Source organism: Bufo bufo, chromosome 2 (genome assembly GCF_905171765.1).
Source record: "Bufo bufo chromosome 2, aBufBuf1.1, whole genome shotgun sequence".
In the NCBI taxonomy this organism is placed as follows: domain Eukaryota; kingdom Metazoa; phylum Chordata; class Amphibia; order Anura; family Bufonidae; genus Bufo; species Bufo bufo.
In genome coordinates, this window is record NC_053390.1 from 331,270,015 (window position 1) to 331,293,291 (window position 23,277).

Consider the following 23,277-nt stretch of genomic DNA (forward strand, 5'->3'; position numbering starts at 1 on the left):
CATTACTGTTACCCCTACTCAGCTGGCACTACTATGACTACTACCCCAACACAACCGCACACAGTTCCATGATGTGCTGGTACTACTATCGCTGGCTGTTATTACCCCTACACAGCTTATCTTTTCCACATCCACATTGTACTGCTGCTGCTCCCAAAAAGGTAGAATTTTTTCAGTCTTGTTCAACTTCAGTACAAGCCACTGTTTGTTTTGAAAATGAAAACTTCTCTGTGTATAAATACAGTCAAGCATTCTGCCCTCGATAATGCATTATATTTTGGTCCCAACATGCCACAGTTTTTTTTTCTGATAACACCAGAAAAATACCATCAACACCATTAACCACCATAAGGGACAATTTTTGGAGGGTTTCTAATATAAAAAAATATGACAAACAAAGAATGTTTTAAACAGGCTGTTTGTTAACAACGTCAACTATGCATTGACCCATGGCTATTTATGTCAGTATCACGCTGACATTATTTGCTACTGCTGTCATTGCGTTCAAGAGCTTAAAAGGGGAAGGGGCAGAAACAGTAGTAGTACGCAAAAAAAAATTAAAAAGAGAAAAACGACAAGGTGTAAAAAATCCTAGAATTTGATTTGTATAGAATTGATTCAGTCACAAATCACAAATGTTTTGAAAAATTCAACAAACCAGACTTTCCTCTCTAGTATAATGTAAAATGGCATTTAGTGCAAGACATGCAGAAACTCAAGATCAGGACAAAGTTGGTAGAAGACTACCAATCTATATACAGGTGAAACTCAAAGAATTAGAATATTGTGCAAAAGTCCATTTATTTCAGTAATGCAAATTAAAAGGAATTGCATTAATGCAGCTTAAAATTGGAATTTTGTGAAAAGATTCAATATTCTAGGCTCAAAGTGTCACACTCTAGTCAGCTAATAATCTATACCCCCTGAGCAAAGGGTACCTCAAATTTGTGACTTTGGGGTTTCATAAGCTGTAAACCATAATCATCCAAATTATAACAAATAAAGGCTTGAAATATCTCGCTTTGCATGTAATGAGTCTATCTCATATGTTAGTTTCACCTTTTAAGCTGCATTACTGAAATAAATGAACTTTGCACAATATTCTAATTTTTCGAGTTTCACCTGTAGTAGACTATTGTATCTACTGTAAATCAAAATCACTCTTTTGATGCACTGATATATTGACTGGCTTGATTTTTTCTCTGTGCTTACACTTTATATTGTTACAGCATACTACTATGCTATAGTAAAGCGTTACATCTTTAAAAGATACTTGGTATATACTCTAATAGCAAGTGTTTTAAAGCTGTATATTCCCTATAAGTGTGCAACAGGAAAGAAACATTGGGCTAAAAATATACCTAAAATCTGTTATTTCCTGACATCTGGATCATATGTGGTGTTCTAATTTTTAATCTTTTGGCCTCTTTTCAAACGCAGATTGCAAAACCAGCTCAAGCCAAGAGCACTAAAGCAGAAATACATGGCCTTCAGCTTCATCTAAAGATACTAAGAAATGAAACATGAGAACCCTGTATACAGTTGCAAGAAAAAGTATGTGAACCCTTTGGAATTATATGGATTTCTGCACAAATTGGTCATAAAATGTCACAACAATAGACAATCACAGTCTGCTTAAACTAATAACACACAAAGAATTAAATGTTACCATGTTTTTATTGAACACACCATGTAAATATTCTCAGTGCAGGTGGAAAAAGTATGTGAATCCCTAGACTAATGACATCTCCAAGAGCTAATTGGAGTGAGGTGTCAGCCAACTGGAGTCTATTCATTGAGATGAGATTGGAGGTGTTGGTTACAGCTGCCCTGCCCTATAAAAAACACACACTAGTTCTGGGTTTGCTTTTTACAAGATGCATTGCCTGATGTGAATGATGCCTCGCACAAAAGAGCTCTCAGAAGACCTACGATTAAGAATTGTTGACTTGCATAAAGCTGGAAAGGGTTATAAAAGTATCTCCAAAAACCTTGCTGTTCATCAGTCCACTGTAAGACAAATTGTCTATAAATGGAGAAAGTTCAGCACTGCTGCTACTCTCCCTAGGAGTGGCAGTCCTGTAAAGATGACTGCAAGAGCACAGCGCAGACTGCTCAATGAGGTGAAGAAGAATCCTAGAGTGTCAGCTAAAGACTTACAAAAGTCTCTGGCAAATGCTAACATCCCTGTTAGCGAATCTACGATACGTAAAACACTAAACAAGAATGGATTTCATGGGAGGATACCACAGAGGAAGCCACTGCTGTCCAAAAAAAACATTGCTGCACGTTTATAGTTTGCACAAGAGCACCTGGATGTTCCACAGCAGTACTGGCAAAATATTCTGTGGACAGATGAAACCAAAGTTGAGTTGTTTGGAAGAAACACACAACACTATGTGTGGAGAAAAAGAGGCACAGCACACCAACATCAAAACCTCATCCCAACTGTGAAGTATGGTGGTGGGTGCATCATGGTTTGGGGCTGCTTTGCTGTGTCAGGGCCTGGACGGATTGCTATCATCAAAGGAAAATTGAATTCTCAAGTTTATCAAGACATTTTGCAGGTGAACTTAAGGCCATCTGTCCACCAGCTGAAGCTCAACAGAAGATGGGTGTTGCAACAGGACAACAACCCAAAGCATAGAAGTAAATCAACAACAGAATGGCTTAAACAGAAGAAAATACGCCTTCTGGAGTGGCCCAGTCAGAGTCCTAACCTCAACCCGATTGAGATGCTGTGGCATGAACTCAAGAAAGCGATTCACACCAGACATCCCAAGAATATTGCTGAACTAATACAGTTCTGCAAAGAGGAATGGTCAAGAATTACTCCTGACCGTTGTGCACGTCTTATCGGCAACTACAGGAAACGTTTGGTTGAAGTTATTGCTGCCAATGGAGGTTCAACCAGTTATTAAATCCAAGGGTTCACATACTTTTTCCACCATTACTGTGAATGTTTACGTGGTGTGTTCAATAAAAACATGGTAACATTAAATTCTTTGTGTGTTATTAGTTTAAGCAGACTGTGATTGTCTATTGTTGTGACTTAGATGAAGATCAGATCACATTTTATGTGCAGAAATCCATATCATTCCAAAGGGTTCACATACTTTTTCTTGCAACTGTAAAAAACCCTAAAAAACGTAGTTTTATTGGTATGCAAATGAGCCTCCAGGTGCTATGGGGGCGTCTTTTCAGCACCTAGAGGCTCCGTCCACTCACCATTTCTGCCGCCCAGCGCGCTCCAGCCCGCCCATCTCCTCTAGATTGACAGCCTACTTCTCTCCATCTCGGCCGAATTCTCGCGCCTGCGCCGTGTGCTTCTGTATTCGGCACAGGCGCAGTGACTGTCTCCCTGCGCCGGCATCTTCACTGCGCCTGCGCCGATTACGGCGCAGGGAGCAGTCCAACAGTCACTGCGCCTGCGCCGAATACAGAAGCACACGGCGCAGGCGCGAGTAGGCTGTCAATCTAGAGCAGAGGGGAGGGCTGGAGCGCGCTGGGCGGCAGAAATGGTGAGTGGACGGAGCCTCTAGGTGCTGAAAAGACGCCCCCATAGCACCTAGAGGCTCATTTGCATACCAATAAAACTACGTTTTTTAGGGTAAACGCTGCAGAGAAAGGAATTACAATAGCATGGTTAGGTACAGCAGACACTAGCAGATCGCTAGTGTCTGACAGCTAATTAGGTCAAAATGTGGTAGTAGAAACCCTTTAAGGGGTGGGGAGAGCCCTTGTATGAAGGGTACCATAGAAATCCTTTCTGGCCACAAACAGCGCAGTTAAACATGTAAGTGTTCACAAACTGCTTCACTTTAAGGCTACTTTAAGAGAAGGCAACTTATGGGACCTTAGAGGATCCCCTTAAAATACACCAAGGTGTGTCAGGTGGGTGAGATTGGCAGAAGACTGGAGAACCCTGTCGGCCTGAATGTAAGTACAGGATCAGCGGGAAAATCTGATTAAAGCTCATTCTTCTATTAACATTCTAACATGCCTGTCCCTTCAACAACAAATGGGTAAAGACAGAAGATGTTGTGGCCACAGTTTATGATTTGTAGTCATTGCTGTTTCTATGTGTTCCCCTGAATGAATCTAAGTATATTAGTAATGCAGTATGGACTCCCAGTGATTCAGGAATCAAGTGTGGCTTTGCCATCAAAAGGAATATGTATTATAAGCGCGTACCATATAAAATGTATGAGAACCTACTGCCAGGCTCTTCAAAGTGGAGTGAAGGTCCCATGAGAAGGTGAATATATAATGCCGCTTTCTCAACTCATAGTCCGTAGCATTACAAGAGGCTATTTTAACCATATTGCTACTTTACTCCATGCGATTGGACAGCATAGCTAACCTGAATAACAGTTTAATACAAAGAACTAGATTGCCTTTTTTATGTCTATGTTAAAGGGGTTGTCTGAATACTATACCTGACTGTATCTGATCGGTGGGGGTTCGATTTCCAGTATCCTCACTTCTTCCTAGGGGAGTTCATTGGTCACATCTAGGTGCAGCTCAGTCCGATTCAAGTAAATGGGGCTGAGCTGTAATGCCAAGCACATTCGCTGTCCAATGGTCCAATACTGTGGACATCTTTGGAATTTAATAGAAAATTAATAAGAGAACCTTCCAGCAATCCAGTTTCTCAGATTTGTGCCCGCTAGAGAAGCTATGATCAGACGTAACTTCATTGCATATAAGTCATCTGTCATTGTTTACAACTAGGGATGAGCGAATCGACTTCGGGTGAAACATCCGAAGTCGATTTACATAAAACTTTGTTTCAATACTGTACGGAGCGAGCACATATCTGGTGCGATGAAGCATCTGGAAGTTTGTTGGACAAAACTGGCTTTTGCAGATGCCAGGAGAAAGATTCCTGTCTGAATGCAGCTCATGTAGGGTTTGGTTCTTATTGCCCAGCGAGTGTATAGAGACCTATTTACAGGCAGTGCTTCATGGGAACAAACAATATGCAAAATTAGCTCATGTCAGCCAAACCAGAGGCCATTCCTAAACGAAGAGCGTCTGTATGTCTGAATACAGAAAATTGTTTGCTACTAATCTTGTAGGATTTTATTTTTACAGTAAGACAAGCACTGACTGCACAAAGTGCGGACCATAAAAATGGAGTGCTCAGCCTGACATTTAGATCAGACAGTCCTAACCTCAGACAGTCTTAACCACAATGGGGCTGGACATCTGTGGGATGAAGTAGATCCCTGAACTATGGGCCTGGGAACTTCATCCCAAACATCAGTGCCTGAACTTTTGCTCTTGTAGTTGGTTTGGAATGATACTTTCAGCATGCTTATGTCAGACCCAGCTGCCCATGTACTTTCACCCATGCAGTAAAGTAAATGAAACAGATTTGTTTACTACTGTAGTTCATAGCTAGTAAGGCTACTTTCACACTAGCGTTTTACCGATCCGTTTGAAACGGATTGGTCACACAAATAAAATAACGGAGGCGAATGGAAACCATTTAAACTGATCCGTTTAAATGGATCTGTTGAAGCGGATCCGTTTTTAAGGAGTAGGCGTGTCTCAAAGTGTACACCCATTTTTACAGTGTATTTAAGCAGGGAAACCTCCATTTAGGCTCTTTGTGTTTTCGGACCATGTTGCCTGCACACTTATGTCTGCGATTGAGGTTACTAATCCTGAAAGTGAGATGGAAAAGACGTGCCCAGGAAAGAAGACGCCGCCGATATTGGGTCCACCCGATAACATCCAAACAGATGACCAGAGACGTTTTTTCCGTCCTATATTTGGAGCTTCATGCGCATCCAGAATTTTTTTTCAACTATATGCGCATGGCTGTCGAGAGTTATGACCAGCTACTGCAGCGCATTTCTACACGCATCGAAAGACAGGATACCTGCTTCAGAAGGGCAATTTCTCCTACAGAGCAGCTAATGGTGACAATAAGGTAAGGATTGTCCGATTTGTTTTTTTTTGGTACAGCTGTTTATATTATTTTTTTATATTTATTTATATTTTTTCGCAGGTTTCTTGATACAGGAGAAAGACTCTGATTCCTGCATTACCAGTATCGGATGGGAATTTTGACGATCTCTGGTATAGTCCACAATACTTGTCGTGCCTTGTGGGAGGTATTGCGTGAGGATTACATTCCACATCCAACTACAGAACAGTGGCTTCAGAATGCGTCGGAGCTGTGGATGGGAAACACATAAGGATTGTAAAACCTTCCGGAAGCGGCTCTGAATTCTATAACTACAAGAAATATTTTTCAATTATCTGGATGGCCATTGCAGATTCCAATTATCGGTTTGTCGCTGTTGACATTGGCATCCAAATGTGCGAGAACCTCATCAAGCCGTACTCTAGCCGTTACTGCTAAGCGTGTGTTTAACTACAGACTGACACAAGCTAGATGACTGGTGGAGTGCACCTTTGGCATTTTAGACCGTAGACGATATAGTCAAAGCTTGTGTAGTTCTACATAACTAACTGTTATCGGAGGAACCACTGCGCCTGGACCTGCAAGAGGTTGATTGCGCACTCACCAGGCTGCAACATCTGGGATATCGTTCAACCCTTGCCGTGGCCCGAATGAGGGACAGTTTTGCCGATGACATTGTTTCTGAAGCGGGCAGACTGAGTTGGCAGAATAATGTTGTTTAATGTTTAATCTGATCTTTTATTAAAGTTTTTTTTTGTATACACCTTGTGTCTTCTTCTTTTGTACTCAGCACTAGTGATATATTTTATTTTATTCACACAAGCTAATGCCATCCCATAGTTCAAGTTGCAGCATAACTCTTGTGAACATGCACACGGTCCTGATCCTCATGGGTGGCATTAGCTTTTGTGAAACAAACGTGAACGGTAGTAGCCACACATATGGTTATTAAAGGGGTTGTCTCATCTTAGACAATTGGTGCATATTGCTAGTATATGCCCCACTTATAGGTGCGGGTCCCAACGCTTGGACCCACACCTATATCGGTGACATATCCTCACAAGGTTTTGTCTGTTGGACTCTGGTCCGGCCACCACCCAACGCTTCCTTTATAGAAGTCAATGAGAGTGCACCGCACATGACCGGCCATTGCTCCCATTCACTTCTATAAGCCCGATGGAAACAGCCTATCCAGCGCTCGGCTACTTTTAGAGGACCCATAGAAAAAGAATGTAGGGAGGATGTTCCTGAGCTCACCCCTTTAAGCTATTGTCCCTTACTCAATATTGCATGGCACCATTGTGTTTTTGTTGTTTGACAACATCACACAATCTACCTTGTCACGAACAGTAATGCTAGTTAAAGGGGTTATTTGGGTTTACAGCTGAACCCAGACAGAATACCCATATTTTCACCCAGGCTGCCCCAAAGATGAGCTGAATCGCGTTGGCTAAAGTCATTTTTTGGCGATCTGGCGACGTACCGGGCTCTCCATAGGACTGCCAGGCGGAGGCTTGTGCCCATCAGTGAGCCCCGTGAGGTCACCAGAACTGATGGGTGGGCTTTAGCGCTGCCCTAGCCTTTAAAACAGCTATGGCAGCGCTAAAGCAGGGCCATCAGAAAAGGTGACGTCACCCATCACACTGCTTGGCAGAAGCCTCCACCTAGCAGTGTGTTATTGTAAAGAAAAAAGGAATTGTTCTGCCCAATCCTGCTCAGGGCAAGGGATAGCATTGGAGCTTGAAATGTTCTGTTGCTAACATCAAGGCGGCTGCCCGGGTGAAATTCTGGGTGCATTCACACATCTGTGTGTGTTTTGCGGATCCGCACATCGACGACACTATAATAGAATATGCCTAATCTTGTCCGCAATTGCGGACAAGAATAGGACATGTTCTATTTTTTTCGGGAACGGAAATGCGGACCCGGAAGTGCAGGTCCGCATTTTTCCGGATCCGGGCAGCACATCGTGCGGCCCAATAGAAATGAATGGGTCCGCAATTCCGTTTCGCAGAATGCGGAACAGAATTGCGGACGTGTGAATGGACCCTTAACAGCAGCGTGTCCCTTGTGCTAATCACACTACTTATGTGAGAGCGTCATCTGGAAATCACTAACTAAAGAGCGAAATTGAAATTCAGCGCTCTGTAGCTAATGAATTCAGGATGATGCTGATTCACATGGACCATGACTCCCACAAGGGCTCATGTGAACAAGCACAAGATTGACTGATGAACAAGCATTTTCTTGTTCATGTGCCAATCATAGGGAATATGATAAATAAGGAGCTAAAAGATAGCCCGTTATTGATCATGCAACATGAAATGTTCAAGGTTCAGCCTCCTTTGGCACTACTGCCGTTTTGAAACGAAAACTCCCAAGGGCGTTATAATAAACGCAGAGTAGTAAGCTGATGGGAGTTTTACTTTCACAGCAGCTGGAGTGCCCAAGGTTGCTGATCCCCTGTACTGGACAATTAAAGGGAGTCTGTCACCTACCTGACCGGTTTCAAACAGGTTACATTGTTCAGTGGGGGACAAAGACATGACACAGATGTTACCCATAGTTAGTTCTTCTGATGCTTCAAATCGCCCAAAAAGTCGTTTTTATAATATGCTAATGAGCGGTCGCAAGTGCCCAGGGGCGGAGAGTTTTCTGAAAGTGCCCAAGTTCCTCCGCCTCACTCGCACCTAACTCCGCCCCTCAGTAAGCTCAGGCCAGCCCTGTGGCTCTGTGATATCATATTTCCCTGTAGACTGTTCGCGCATAACTGTGGTCAGAGGCACAGAGATATGCAGTGCGCATGCGCCAATTTCACGCCAGTAACTGGTGCATGCACACTCTATATCCCTGTCCCTCTGCCCACAGTGGGCAGAACACTGCGCACTAGCATATCTCTCATTAGCATATGATAAAAACAACTTTTTGGGCGATTTGAAGCATCAGAAGAACTTACCACGGGTAACATCTGTGTCATGTATTTGTGCCCCACTGAACAATGTCACCTGTTTGAAACCGGTCAGGTAGGTGACAGACTCCCTTTAAAAACAAACAAAAAAACTACAACTGTTGAAACTTGGAAGGGGAGGTGGAATGGCATGGTGGTCGGGAAGGTTGCCGTGAATGGGAAGGTTGTCGGAAAGGGGATGGGGGGTAGGTGTCGGATGAGGGGTAGGTGTGGGATGGGGGGCCGTTCAAGATTTCCCACGACCCGTTCTCAACTCATGCACCTGCTCAGGCGACATTTGGTCCATCACAGGGATTAAGGTTAGCACATAAAGGTGGTGAGGGCTGAGTTGACGCGCCGACTCCGCTCCCTCCCAGCGGCGTATCAAGTCATCCCTCATTAACTTTATTTCTTCTGCAAAACCTTCTAGAGATTCAGACACGATCTCTACAAGGTTCACAATATCACTGTGACAGCTCCTACCGGTTCTCTGGCTGTTCAACAGGGCTCTCAAATTCTGGCGGAAATTTAAGAGCCTCTGTTCAACATAGGGACCCATTAGGGGACCGGGATTGTCCTGAGCAGGTGCATGATGGACAGAAGGGCTGGGGGTGGCGGTCGGTTCCGGGTCCGCCTCAAGAGGTGGGTCAGGCGCCCGAGTGCTGCTGGCAGTCCTGTAGGTAAAAAAAAAAAGTTAATAATTGGCCTTCAAATACTGCATCCAGGTTCTATACTATGGCTACCTCCGACCGTAGGGGGCTGCCCGAAACAGAGGGGCCAAACGCTCCTCTGTCTCAGACAGCCCCTTGCACTCAGAGGGAAAGAAAAGCAAACGCTTTTTCCAGTCCCCCTCCCAAAAAAAAAAAAATTACCTTCTTAGTGCCAGCACCGTCTTAGGAACCCCAAGGCCGCATGATACATATATGGCGGCCTTGAGGGTGCTGCGGATCCACTCGGGACACCACTGAGGAAGAAGTCAGAACTCATAGGACTTCGAAACGCGTCTGGGAGGAATCTGGACCCTTTAATACCACCATTTCTGCGTACGCTGGAGATTACTTGGACTTGTACCTCTTTTCCATCTGCTGTTTAAAAACAGACTCGTCCCGTGCTTGCTAAAGAACTCCCTGGAGCTATATCGTTCCATTCCACTTGATCGGAACAAGCCAGGATTCGAGCACGAGAGACGCTGAAGTAGCGGAGATCAGAGGAAAAAGCCGTACTTCGCTTTGGAGGTAAGGTAGTAGTACAGCTCATAAACAGGTGGGACGCCACCAAAGAGCTGGAACCCCGAATAATTCAAGCTGCGATAATCTTGTGAACTATTACACAGAGTTTCTATTACGAAATATTGACTTTGTGAGCCGCCGAATATATGGTGTTGGACCAATACAACATCTGCAACTCACAGCCAATAATCGAACCGAAACTAGTTTCTTTTTTCTGTGAAAATCATACAAGTGTATTACAATGTATTAATCAGCGATCGCTCATATCGAATATCCGGTGATCACCTGATCGAAAATTCGGCTCGAACGACCATTATATTCGCTAACCAGATTATATTGTGGTGGACATACTAATTGCAGATATCGAATATTCGGTGATTACTTGATCGAAAATCCGGCTTGAACGATTATTATATTCGATAACCAGATTATATTGTGGGGGACATACCAAAGGCTTATGCGATTAACCAGTCATCCTATGCCTCAGTGATTCTCACATTGAATCGTCATTTTAGTGATGTTTTAACCATTTTGTGTTTTATTTTCTGTACAATTTACGTATCTTGTATGACTATTTTAGACTTATGACCTTTTTAACAATTATGACCTGTGGAACATTATAATATCTGAATTCAATAAAATCTAATGTTTGAGCAGTCCTCCAGATATATGAGTGCCATATCTTCCATAACTATCTCTCTAATAACAATATGAATGTGGTAAAAATACATATTGCTGTACTTACCACATTGCCTCTGAGCTGCCGTGGTGAGATCCCCCCAGGTGGTGAATAAGGCCTTACCGTTCTCCCTCCAGGTCCCATAAAGCGGGACGCGTCTCCACCAGTTGAATAAGGAGTTCATTATCAATGTGAGGGACAATGAACTCCTCATCTTCCCTGGTGGACCCTGAACTCTGGAATCCTGTAAGAAAAATAAAAACAAAATTTAGTGAAAGTCAAAAACCAAATGCGAGGAGAGGCATATGGCGGCTGATGAGAAGCATGGGGTCTGATGAGAAAAATGTGGCAGTTATGAGGCATGGCGCTCTAAAATGGGGGCCATTCACATTAGGGTCTGAGCAGAGGTCTGATTGTGGGTCTGATCTGAGGTCTTGTAGGGGTCTAGCAGAGGTCTGATTCTGGGAAAGGGCCTCTTGGGTAAAAAATAGGTTGTTTAGCTATCTATATTTGTATATATATTAGGGCTGCAGCTATCAATTATTTTAATAATCAAGTAATCTATCGATTAATCCAACGATTAATCGAGTACTCTAATAAGAAACAACTAATAAAAAAGAACGTTTTCCTTTATAAGTCTCCAAGTTTCCAGTCCTCAGTGTCATCAGCTCCCCCCCATGCCATCATATCCCCAGTGCCATTAGCTCCCCCCAGTGCCATCAGCTCCCCCATGCCATCATATCCCCAGTGCCATCAGCTCCCCCATGCCATCAGTTCCCCCAGTGCCATCAGCTCCCCCATGCCATCAGCCCCCCCTCAGTGCCTACAGCTCCCCTATGCCATCAGATCCCCCATGCCATCAGCCCTCCCCCCTCAGTGCCATCAGCTCCCCCCAGTGATAGATAGATAGAAAGAGATAAAGATAGATAGATAGACAGATAGATAGACATTAAAACTTTCTATACTTACCAGCTTGTTTATCTTCCAAGATGGCCGATCAGAATGGCTGCTGGGGGAGGGGACCATTCTTGAGCATGCTCAGTGGGCAAAATGTTTAGAAACTGATCCGCCTCAAACGGAGCCATTACAAACGGATCCGTCACCTATTGACAATCATTATATTGGATGGCGGCAGCGTTTTGTTGTCCGCCTCCAGAGCGGAATGGAGACTGAACGGAGGCAAACTGATGCATTCTGAGCAGATCCTTTTCCATTCAGAATGCATTACGGCAAAACTGATCCGTTTTGGACCGCTTCTGAAAGCCCATGACGGATCTCAGAAACGGAAAGCCAAAACTCCAGTGTGAAAGTAGCCTTAGGAAAAATATCTTTGATGATGAGAAAGGAAAGCAATAGAAATTCTGAAAACATGTGACTCCACTATTTTATGTAGGAATCTTGGTAACAGGATTAGATTTATGAAAAGTCAACTTTTTTCTTTTTCTTTGTAAAAGCAAAAGCGATTTTTGAAAGCATGGTGTAGAAGTTAATTGTGCTATTTGTCTGCCACCTGCTCATCACACTCTTCCTTTGTAACATTCATTTCACACTGAAGATCACTGGGGCGCCTGTCAAAATGTTATTTTGTGTTGCTCTGGAAAATCACCAAATGAAGCATCATGCCGTGAATAGATCTTATTTAAAGCGCTGCTACGTGTCCTTTTCTAGTTAAACTGTCACCAAATGGGATGCTTTAAGGGGTAGTCGGACAATACTTGTAATACACTAATTGAAAAAGACTAAATCCACCAAGAAGGAATTGCAATGGAATAAAACTTTATATGTGTGAATATAATGATGATATACTGTATGTAAGTGATTACAATATTAGAGAGAAAGGATCATTTTACTGGGGAAACTGTATATTTGAAAGGAAGCTCTAGTAACCTGCTGAGCCACCTCTAGCCTGGATACAGGATGAGATATTGTTGGGCATGGAGGCACACAGGTTCCATAAGGCACATTTGTCCACAGATGTTACAGATGGGCATGTAGTTTTCGCACTTGTAAGTTGCCAAAATTGGCTTTCCAACTGGTCCCATAAATGCTCAATTGGAGATACATCTAAGAAGCAGGCAGGCCAAAGAACTGTTGTAATTTGGTGCAGACATTCCTGGCAAACCCTTTGTGTGGCGAGCATCTTGCTGAAAAATGCCTGTTGGGAGCCCTGCTACGAGGGGCAACACATGTGGCCGCAGGATGTCTTGTACATATCGTTGAGCTCTTAGTGTTGTGTGTTGAGTAGCCATAGCAACCAAGCAGCTTCTGTGAGCTTGTCACTGTGCTCCCAGTAAATGCCTGCTCAGATGCTGTGGTCGCAACTGAGCACCACATCTGAGGGGTTAAAAATCTGTGATTGGAGTTGTCTCCAATTATGGACTCATCCACCTGGTTGTCTGTGCAACATCAGGAGCAAGCAGAGAATGGGAGTGCTAGTAGCTCTACCACACGGATTACAGTGGCAATCCTCACACCAATATCCCTCTAGGGCCGTGCAGTGACAAGAGGTTGCACCCCTTCTTCCCTCGAGGCACACCCTGATGCTGGGGCTCCTGCCTGATGGCAGTTTTGGTACCCTTGGTGTTCTGGCAGGGTGCAAGACAGAAGTGTAGATGCAGGTGCAAAGATGAGCAATTGATGTTGGAGTCAGTGACCTGTACAGTTGGTGCCAAATAGGTCTCCTAAATAAAGTGAAGAATAGAAGTAATAGTATGTACATCCAGCAGTATCAAGGCACAATTCCAACAGCAGTTCACAGTGCAATTCTTTCCCAATAGCAATAAATGGATGGATAGCAGTAATGATGGAGGTTGAAGTACCCCTGCTTTCTGTCCTTCTAAATTCTCTCTGCAGAACCTTAGGCATACAATTGAGGGTTTTGGTGTAGATTCTGTAATACCGGACTGAGTGGCTCAGATTTAAGATATGGCTGCCAAACCGTCTGAAAATGTGGAAGGGTGTGCTGGCAGTATTCCCTCTCACAGCAGCAATGTCTACATCAGCCTTAAACGAGCACAGTACTCTGCTGACTGACTCTACTGCATAGCCTTGCAGATTCTGAACCTTCTAACCTTCCTTCTTGTTCTCTCTCTCTCTGAAGCACTTTAAATAGCTGTAATTGTCTCCGAGATGGTGGTTCTTTGGGACTCAGGCCTAGTACTAAGAAGTAAGCAGACATGTGTCCTCTTAGTAGCACAGCTAGGCTGGAAACTCACTACTGACTAGGGGAGGAACCCGGTCTATCTCCTAGCAACCTAAAGTCGCGTTTGTTAACCCTGACCTATCTATACAGTACTATTGAGTACACAAATACGAACAATAAATCTCAGCATTTCACTTAACAATTCAACATCAGAACAATTAGCCTTTTTGTAGTGACCATGTTCTAGGGTTCTGTATCTGCAGAGTTGATCTACTGCTGCTTCCCGGGCAGCACAGATTCTTGACTACACAAGTTATGAGACACCGAGCCATTGGTGCAGTCTTGAGAAGAAGAGATATCTAGCCCAGTCAATCCAGGGGAAGGGGGGAATAGCCATAACATTGGGGGGATTACAAAACTGGTGCTCAGAGGGTGCAATATATAGTGTGCTCTCTCTAAATTCATTTGAGGCCTACTGGCACAGGGATAGGTAGCACACTTGCGGCAAATTTAATAAAACTGAGTACCATCTTTATAAATTTGGCACAGATGCAACTCCAATCTAAAAAAAGCCTCAGACACACCTACAATTATAAATTCTCCCTTATATTTGCAGAGTGCTGTTACGTTCTGTTTGCTTTTACTTTTAATGGACAGAGAAAGCCAACCATTTTGGTACATGACGTATTTTTTAAGCAACGTACCTTTCCCCACAGAGCCACACTCTGTCTGCTAAGTCACGCCAGACAAGTGGCAAAAAGTGCCTAAAAATGTCTAAATCACTTGGAGCAAAGTATGTATGTCAGTTTTATTGAACAAATTACACCAGAATTCTGGCGCATTTTTATTAGTGTATTCATAAATGTGAGTGGGTTGTCTGAATGCGGTGTAGAACTGACGGACTAATTCTTCTTTGTACTAGAACAATGGAAGGTTATGAGAAGTAACAACTAATCACATCTACAGCTCACACTGGATTTTAATTCTGCACCCAGCCGTCAAATGGAATTTCACTGTGGCAGCAGGAGTGCTCAAAACCGAAACTGACAGGTTACCCTCATGACTGCTATATTTTATAGCTGAAGTCACAGATCATGAATGTAATCGGTATATTTGGGCCACAAACCAGAAAACAGTTTGGACTTTTCAGGAAACATTGTTCATTAATAGGGTTATTCCATGAATTTAATTTAAAAAAATCTGGACTCTGGAGTAAGGGCTCATTCACACGACCGTATTTATGTGTCCGCATTTGTTTTGCAATTTTGCGGACTGGATGTGGACCCATTCATTTCACGGGGGCCACAAAAGATGCAGACTGCACACGGTGTGCATGTCTTCCATACCGCGGCCCTGCAAATAAGATAGAGCATGTCCTACTAGGCATTTCTATCATAGGGCTGGCTGCTGGTATCCATGTATCTGTGTACTCCGATTATGACGATCCGCAATTTGAAGCACCTAGCTTGTTGGGGGGTGGGTGACTTTACATAATTAGGTGTGACTTACCAGGAAAGTGTAAATAACTTCTAAGAAGGTGCAAACAAGTTTTAAACCGGCCATATACAATAGATATATGGTGGCCATGTCGACTTTGTCCTTTTACATGGGCAGATATTCTGCTCAGTAAAGATTGTTGATCGATGATAACAGCATGTTACCTGCATTTATATGCAGCAATTATCACTAATTTGGAGACAACTGATCAGGAGTTCAATGGTCTGTCCCCATACAGGTTTCATTTGTCAGCAGCACATCCCCTGTTCACGCTGGGCAATGTTCTGATGATAAACGAGCACTTTTAATCCAGTATAAGAGATGTGATCACCTTAAAAACGAGTGCTCAGCCGCATGCTTCCACGGGGCAATGATTGGGTGAACAACAGTTGTAGGAACATTCTTTCCTATCATGGGCCAGTGTAATAGGACCCTAAGAGATAAGTGCCACCAGAGGCTTATCTCCCTTTCTAGGTTGAAATAAACATGTATGCTTAGGCTGTATTCACATCTGCATAGCCAGATACTGCCATGCACTGCTGGATCCCCATTTACTGTAATGGGATCAGGCAGGGATCTGGGCACTTTCCCACCTATATGACGGCTTTCGGCCGGGTAAAAAATGCTGCATGTAGGATATTTTTTCCGGCTGAAAGTCAACATAAATGCCAGATACAGTGACCGGAACATATTGTCGTAATTTACAACGCAGATGTGAACCCGGTCTTAGACTAACAGCAGTGACAGGAGAAATATGTGCTTGACCATAGCTTCCCCAGATCAGATCAGTTGAGTGCCATTTAGAAATGGACTTGTCCACATAGGACCATCTCCTTAGGGTGCCTTCACACATGGCAGATTTTATTTTTGGAAATTTTCTGCCACTGAAAATCAGCTCCATTCACCAGAATAGGGCTTACAGAAATCCATGTGCATGCTACCAAAACAACCCCATTCAGTTGAATGAAACGGATTTCCAGTCGCAGAAATTTCTGCAACAAAATCTGCCACATGTGTATGCACCCTTAATATTGAATATTACCGTATATCCGTCATACAAAGTTAGCATGTTTCCATCTATACTGTATATTTAAATGCTTTGTTTTCCTGTCTGTCAAATTATTCTCTTTGTCATTCTAGATGTCCAGTATGCTTCACCCCGATCTTTTAAACATGGACATTACAGGTTGTGTTTGTCTTGTGTGTTCCAGGTATCTTTTGTATCTTCAAATAAAAAGGGACATTTTCCATGGCCGTCTGTTGTGTTCATTTGCTGATGCTGCATACCTAGGTGCTTGCATTGTTCAAGGTAACTATACAAAACGCACATTAGAAGAAAATGCTGAGCCTCATAGAAAGGTTTTGAAAGAGCACTTAGTCTTTGGATTTTGACCACAAATTTACCGCTTTGACCCATTGAACAAGCTCTAATACAGAGTTCGCCTAGTGGTCCTTCTCTGATCTAAGACTTAGGCCTCATGCACACGACCGTTGTTGTGTTCCGTTCCGCAAAATGGGGTTCCGTGATCCGTTTCCGTTTTTTGTTTCCGTGTGTCTTCCTTTATTTTTGGAGGACCACCAGACATAAAGGAAAGTAAAAAAAAGTCTAAGACAGGTTTGCCATGCAAATGATAGGAAAAAAACGGACGCGGAAGACAATCTTGTGTGCCTCCGTGTTTTTTAGCGGTCCCATTGACTTGAATGGGTCCGCAAACCGTTTACCGCTAAAATAATAGGACAGGTTATATTTTTTGGACGGACTGGAATCACGGATCAGGGACGCGGATGGCAAACGGTGCATTAGCCGAGTTTTCAACGGACCCATTGAAAATCAATGAGTCCGCAGAAAATCACGAAAAACGGCGCAACGGACACGGAATAAAACAACGGTCGTGTGCATGAGGCCTTATTCACTGATGGTGTTTTATTTGCCTTCACTTGTTTTCACCTTTGCTATGTAATTTCGCAGGTTCCATTATTTCTGCCCCATATGCACAAAAATCACAGACAAACACATGGACTGTTTGCCCATGTTTGTCTAAAAACAGGAGTTTGTGTGATGTTTTTGTGATTTTTATTTGGAAGCTAAGAGTCACAAAAATTGGGACTTTTCCACTTTTTACACCATGCACAACAGTTTCTTTAAAAAAAAAAAGTCTGTTATAGGAGAGAGAATACTGTGCTTTGCGATAGTATTTGCCCTCTCCCAATCTACAGTACTTTTGCCAATTTGTCAGACTTGAATATTTCAGAAAGTAATTGCCCCCTTAGCAGCTAAACCAACCAATTAGCTGAATTCAATTGACAATTGGGTTCAGTTTCACTAGCCACACTCTAAACATCCCTGGTTTAGAAACTGTGTGGCAATGTGAAGCGGGCTAGGTCTCAAAAAGCAGGACATGATGCCACCTTCGAAAGATGTTCAAATATTCCAGTCTGGAAAGGGTTACAAAGCCATTGCTAAGACTCTGGGACTCCAGTGACTCATAGTGAGTGCCATTATCCACAAATGGAGAACACTCAGAATAGTGGTGAACTTTCCCAGGAGTGGCCTTCCTACCAAAATTTTACCAACAGAGCATTGACAACTCATCCAATAGGTCACAAAAGAACCCAGATGGACATCTAAAGATCTGTATGGCCTTACTTGCCTAGATTAATGTCCACAATTCAACAATAAGAAAGACGTGGGGCAAAAATTGCATATTTTAAAGAGTTTTCTGGTGCTTAGATATTGATACCCTATCCTCAGGATATGTAATCGATATCAGACAGGGGCATAGTTAAAGGCTCATGGGCCCTGGTGCGAGAGTTCGACTTGGGCCCTACCTTCCCTTTGTGGCAAGGGGCAGGAGTGTACCTAGCCTTTCTTCTGCCTGAGGTAAAAATTAAAACGGCAACCCCCCCCCGTGCCAAATTCCCAACCTAACCCCTTCCTTCCAGCCCGACTATTAAAGACATACTTGGAAAACATTACATAAAGGCTACAAAATATACAGGGTAATACAGCGCCACATACTTTTTACACCCAGAGACGTCTCCTCTGATGTAGATATTCTCTTTCCCCATCTTCTCCTTTCAGACTAGACCACCATGATGATTTATTTCAGCCATCTCTTGTCTCTGCAGTGTTTGACAAACAGACATCTTAGTTTCCTACTTTTCCATCATCCTCGCACCTTCTCAACATCCCATCCTGCCACCCCAATACTGTACACGCTGTGCTTCCCAATACTTTACTGCAGAAATAGTCCCCATGAAAATACTAGTACCACACAGATAGTGCCTCCTTCAACAATTATTAGCACACAGTGCCCCCAAAAATAACTCTGCTCAGCAAATAGTGTCCCTGACACTAATAGTGTAAACATAATGTCCCCCCAAAATAATTGTGCTAAACTGTGCCAGGATGCTCCTACAGTAATGGTGGTCCCAAAAGTCCCTCCCATAGTAATAATTATGTCCCAGAGTGCATAGCGTTAACAGTGGCCCCCATAGTAATAATGCCTCTATTGTGCCCATTATAGTAATCATGTTCCCCATAGTCCTCCAGTAGTAATAATTTTCCTTATAATGTGTGACAGTAGAACAATACCCCCTAAAGTGTGCCAGTACAAAATTACCCTCTTATAATGTGAGCCAGCACAAAAAATACCCCTATAGTGTGCACCAGTACAAAAACTATCCCCCTTATAATGTGCATCAGTACAAATACCCGCTTACAATGTGCACCAGTACAAAAAATACCACTTGATATTGTGCGCCATTACAAAAATACCTCCTTACCTTTCAGACCAGATCCCCATATTAGATTCTCAGCTCAGACCCCCATATCAGACCTCAAATTAGACCCTCATATCAAATCTTCAGATCAGACCCTCATATCAGATCTTCAGATCAGACCTCAAATCAGACCTCCATATCAGACCTCAGATCAGACCCCCATAACATATCCTCATATTCTCAGATGAGACCCCCATATCAAACCTCAGATCAGACCCCCATCAGACCTTCATGTTTGACACCCCCCCATATCAGACCTCAGATCAGACCCCCATAACAGAACTCAGATTACACCCCCATTTGACCTCCATGTCAGACCCCCCCTCATAATATCAGACCTCAGATTAGATCCCCATTAGACTTCCATATCAGACCCCCTTTAGTTCTCCATGTGAGACCCCCACATAAGACCTCAGATCAGGCCCACTTTAGACCTCCATGTCGGACCCTCACTTCAGATCTCAGATCAGGACTCCTTGTCAGACCCCCCCCATAGCAGACACCCTTTAGACCGCCATGTGAGACCCCTATATCAGACCCCCTTTAGACCTCCATGTGAGACCCCCATGTCAGACCTCAGATAAGACCCTAAAATAAATAAATTGATGTACCTCTCATGCTCCTCTGCTACTCTCCAGGTCCAATGGTCAACCCTGCATTCTTCGCTCCCTGATCTTCTCTGGGCCCACGCTGCACTGTCACCTGACTGCTTGCAGTGATAGTCATAGTGCGCACACTACATCCTTAGGTCTCTTTCACACTACCGTATTTTTTTTCCGTTTTGTGGGTCGTTTTTTGCGTTCCGTATACGGTCCGTATACGGAACTATTCATTTCAATGGGTCCGCAAAAAAAAACGTAATGTACTCCGTATGCATTCCGTTTCCGTATTTCCATTCCGTTGAAAGATAGAACATGTCCTATTATTGCCCGCAAATCACGTTCCGTGGCTCCATTCAAGTCAATGGGTCCGCAAAAAAAACGGAACACATACGGAAATGCATCCGTATGTCTTCCGTATCCGTTCCATTTTTTTCTGAACAATCTATTGAAAATGTTATGCCCAGCCCAATTTTTTCTATGTAATTACTGTATATGCCATACGGAAAAACGGAACGGAAACGGAAACACAACAGAAACAAAAAAACGGAACAACGGATCCGTGAAAAACGGACTGCAAAACACTGAAATAGCCATACGGTAGTGTGAAAGAGGCCTTATGCTGTAATCAGCCAGGACAGTGCAGTGTGGGCCCAGAGAAGATCAAGCAGGGAGACTTGAATGCTGACAGCACTTCACTCCCCCCGCCTCCTGCAGACTAGTGAGCGCTTCCATAATGGATGCAATCACATTATATATATTTTTTTTTTCAGCTGAGATCGGAGATTATGATCCCGATGAACATCCTGACAACTACATTTGTGATTTCAAGATATTTCCCAAACAATCACAGAAATTGGAAAGAAAAATTGTTGAAGTTCATAAAAGTGAACTCAGGTATGTGTTGACTGCCAAAGATTAGATTTTGTTCAAGGGATTCTCTGGAAATGGCCGTAAGCTGTCAGCTCTTCCAACATGTCTGTTTTAGTAAGTGTTTGTATTCCCCATTGCAACATTGCTGGATGCCTTTTTCTTATAACTTTGCCTTGTGCTGTTCCTCTGTTATGCCTCTGGAAATTCACTGAAATGTTAGCTTGTAGTTATCATTCATACACTTTCAGGAGGAGCAACAGAGGAATGGGAACAGCACACAGCAGATCTGTAACAAAAGATGCTCCAACATTACTTCTTGGGGAAAGCAAGTATTTACTAAGGCTCCTTTCACATCACCGTTTCTCCTTTCCGTTCTCCGGCTCTGTTGAGGAGCAGGAGAACGGAAAGGACGGATTCTGCAGATAACTGAGACCTAACGGAGCCTAAAGACCCCATAGACTATAATGGGGTCCGTTCGGTGTCCGCTCAGAACATCATTTTTGAGCGGAGACGAAATTCTTGCATGCAGGACACCGAACGGACCCCATTATAGTCTATGGGGTCTTTTGGCTCCGTTATGCTCAGTTAGGTCTCAGTTATCTGCAGAATCCGTCCTTTACGTTCTCCTCAACGGAGCCGAAGAATGGAAAGGAGAAACGGTGATGTGAAAGGAGCCTAAAACTGTTAGGAGAGCTGAAAGGTTCTCTCTATTACCTAGGATGCCTGGGGAACATATTACAAATTAGGCTACATGCACACGACCGTTCCATTTTTTGCTGTACACAAACCGCGGATCCGCAAAAAACGGAAGCCGCCCGTGTGCCTTCCGCAATTTGCGGAACGGAACGGGCGGCCCATTGTAGAAATGCCTATTCTTGTCCGCAAAACAGACAAGAGTAGGACATGCTATATTTTTTTTTGCGGAGCCACGGAACGGAGCAAAGGATGCGGACAGCACACGGAGTGCTGTCCGCATCTTTTGCGGCGTCATTGAAGTGAATGGGTCCGCACCCGAGCCGCAAAAACTGCGGCTCGGATGCGGACCCGAAAAACGGTCGTGTGCATGAAGCCTTACACTTACCTTACGCAGTAGAGTACTTTTTTCTCCATACCCTAATTTTATGTATGCCTGAGACTTCAGCACCGTTCCCTGCTCCTATGTCATGAGAGAATAGCTTTCAAAAGATTTATCATGGCAAAGTCTCTCTAAGGCCCCTTTCACACGGGCGAGTATTCCGCGCGGATGCGATGCGTGAGTTGAACACATTGCACCCGCACTGAATACCGACCCATTCATTTCTATGGGGCTGTTCACATGAGCGGTGATTTTCACGCATCACTTGTGCGTTGCGTGAAAATCGCAGCATGCTCTATATTCTGCGTTTTTCACGCAACGCAGGCCCCATAGAAGTGAATGGGGTTGCGTGAAAATCGCAAGCATCCGCAAGCAAGTGCGGATGCGGTGCGATTTTCACGCACGGTTGCTAGGAGACGATCGGGATGGAGACCCGATCATTATTATTTTCCCTTATAACATGGTTATAAGGGAAAATAATAGCATTCTGAATACAGAATGCATAGTAAAAAAGCGCTGGAGGGGTTAAAAAAATAAATAAAATAATTTAACTCACCTTAATCCACTTGCTCGCGCAGCCGGCATCTCTTCTGTCTTCATCTTAGCGGTGTGGAGGAACAGGACCTGTGGTGACATCACTCCGGTCATCACATCGTCCATCACATGATCCATCACCATGGTAAAAGATCATGTGATGGATCATGTGATGACCGGAGTGACGTCACCACAGGTCCTGTTCCTCCACACCGCTAAGATGAAGACAGAAGGAGATGCCGGCTGCGCGAGCAAGTGGATTAAGGTGAGTTAAATTATTTTTTATTTTTTTTAACCCCTCCAGCGCTATTGTACTATGCATTCTGTATTCAGAATGCTATTATTTTCCCTTATAACCATGTTATAAGGGAAAATAATACAATCTACACAACACCGATCCCAAGCCCGAACTTCTGTGAAGAAGTTCGGGTTTGGGTACCAAACATGCGCGATTTTTCTCACGCGAGTGCAAAACGCATTACAATGTTTTGCACTCACACTGAAAAATCGTGCGTGTTCCCGCAACGTACCCGCACATTTTCCCGCAACGCCCGTCTGAAAGAGGCCTAAGGGTCTGTTCACACAGCAGCTTTTGCAGTCAGATTTTGGCATGAATTTGAAACCAAAAAGTAGCTGGGTGGCCGCACAGAATCCGCCTTCTATTACTTTCAGAGGAAGGCAGCAGTTTATGGCCGCCCCAAGTAATGGCACGTCATTTCTTGGCACAGTTAAAGCCATAAACCATGGACGCATAAACAGCAACGCAGGCTCCCATTAAAAGCAATGGGAGGCAGAGTCAGCATGGTCGCCTGGCAAATTGTGACTGCAAAACAGCCCCTATGATTGATACATTTTTCAGTTTTTAGAGTTTAAGAATGCGTCAGAATACTACTTTAAATTGATACCGTGCACCACATTTCTTAAGTATTTTAGTAATATTTTGCACGTCAATCAGCAAGGGGCACAGATTAGAGAGAAAGG

The 23,277-nt window shown here is 43.6% G+C and overlaps 1 protein-coding gene across 2 annotated transcripts in view; it reads left to right on the forward strand.

Moving 5' to 3' along the window:
* FRMD3 (FERM domain containing 3) overlaps window positions 1-23,277 on the forward strand; it is a 235,002-nt gene that overhangs the window by 145,464 nt on the left and 66,261 nt on the right. For both annotated transcript variants that reach the window (XM_040417038.1, XM_040417039.1), the window contains exons 5-6: window positions 16,644-16,741; window positions 20,588-20,711. In XM_040417038.1, coding sequence (XP_040272972.1) covers window positions 16,644-16,741; window positions 20,588-20,711 — 222 coding nt within the window. The remainder of the gene's footprint in view (window positions 1-16,643; window positions 16,742-20,587; window positions 20,712-23,277) is intronic.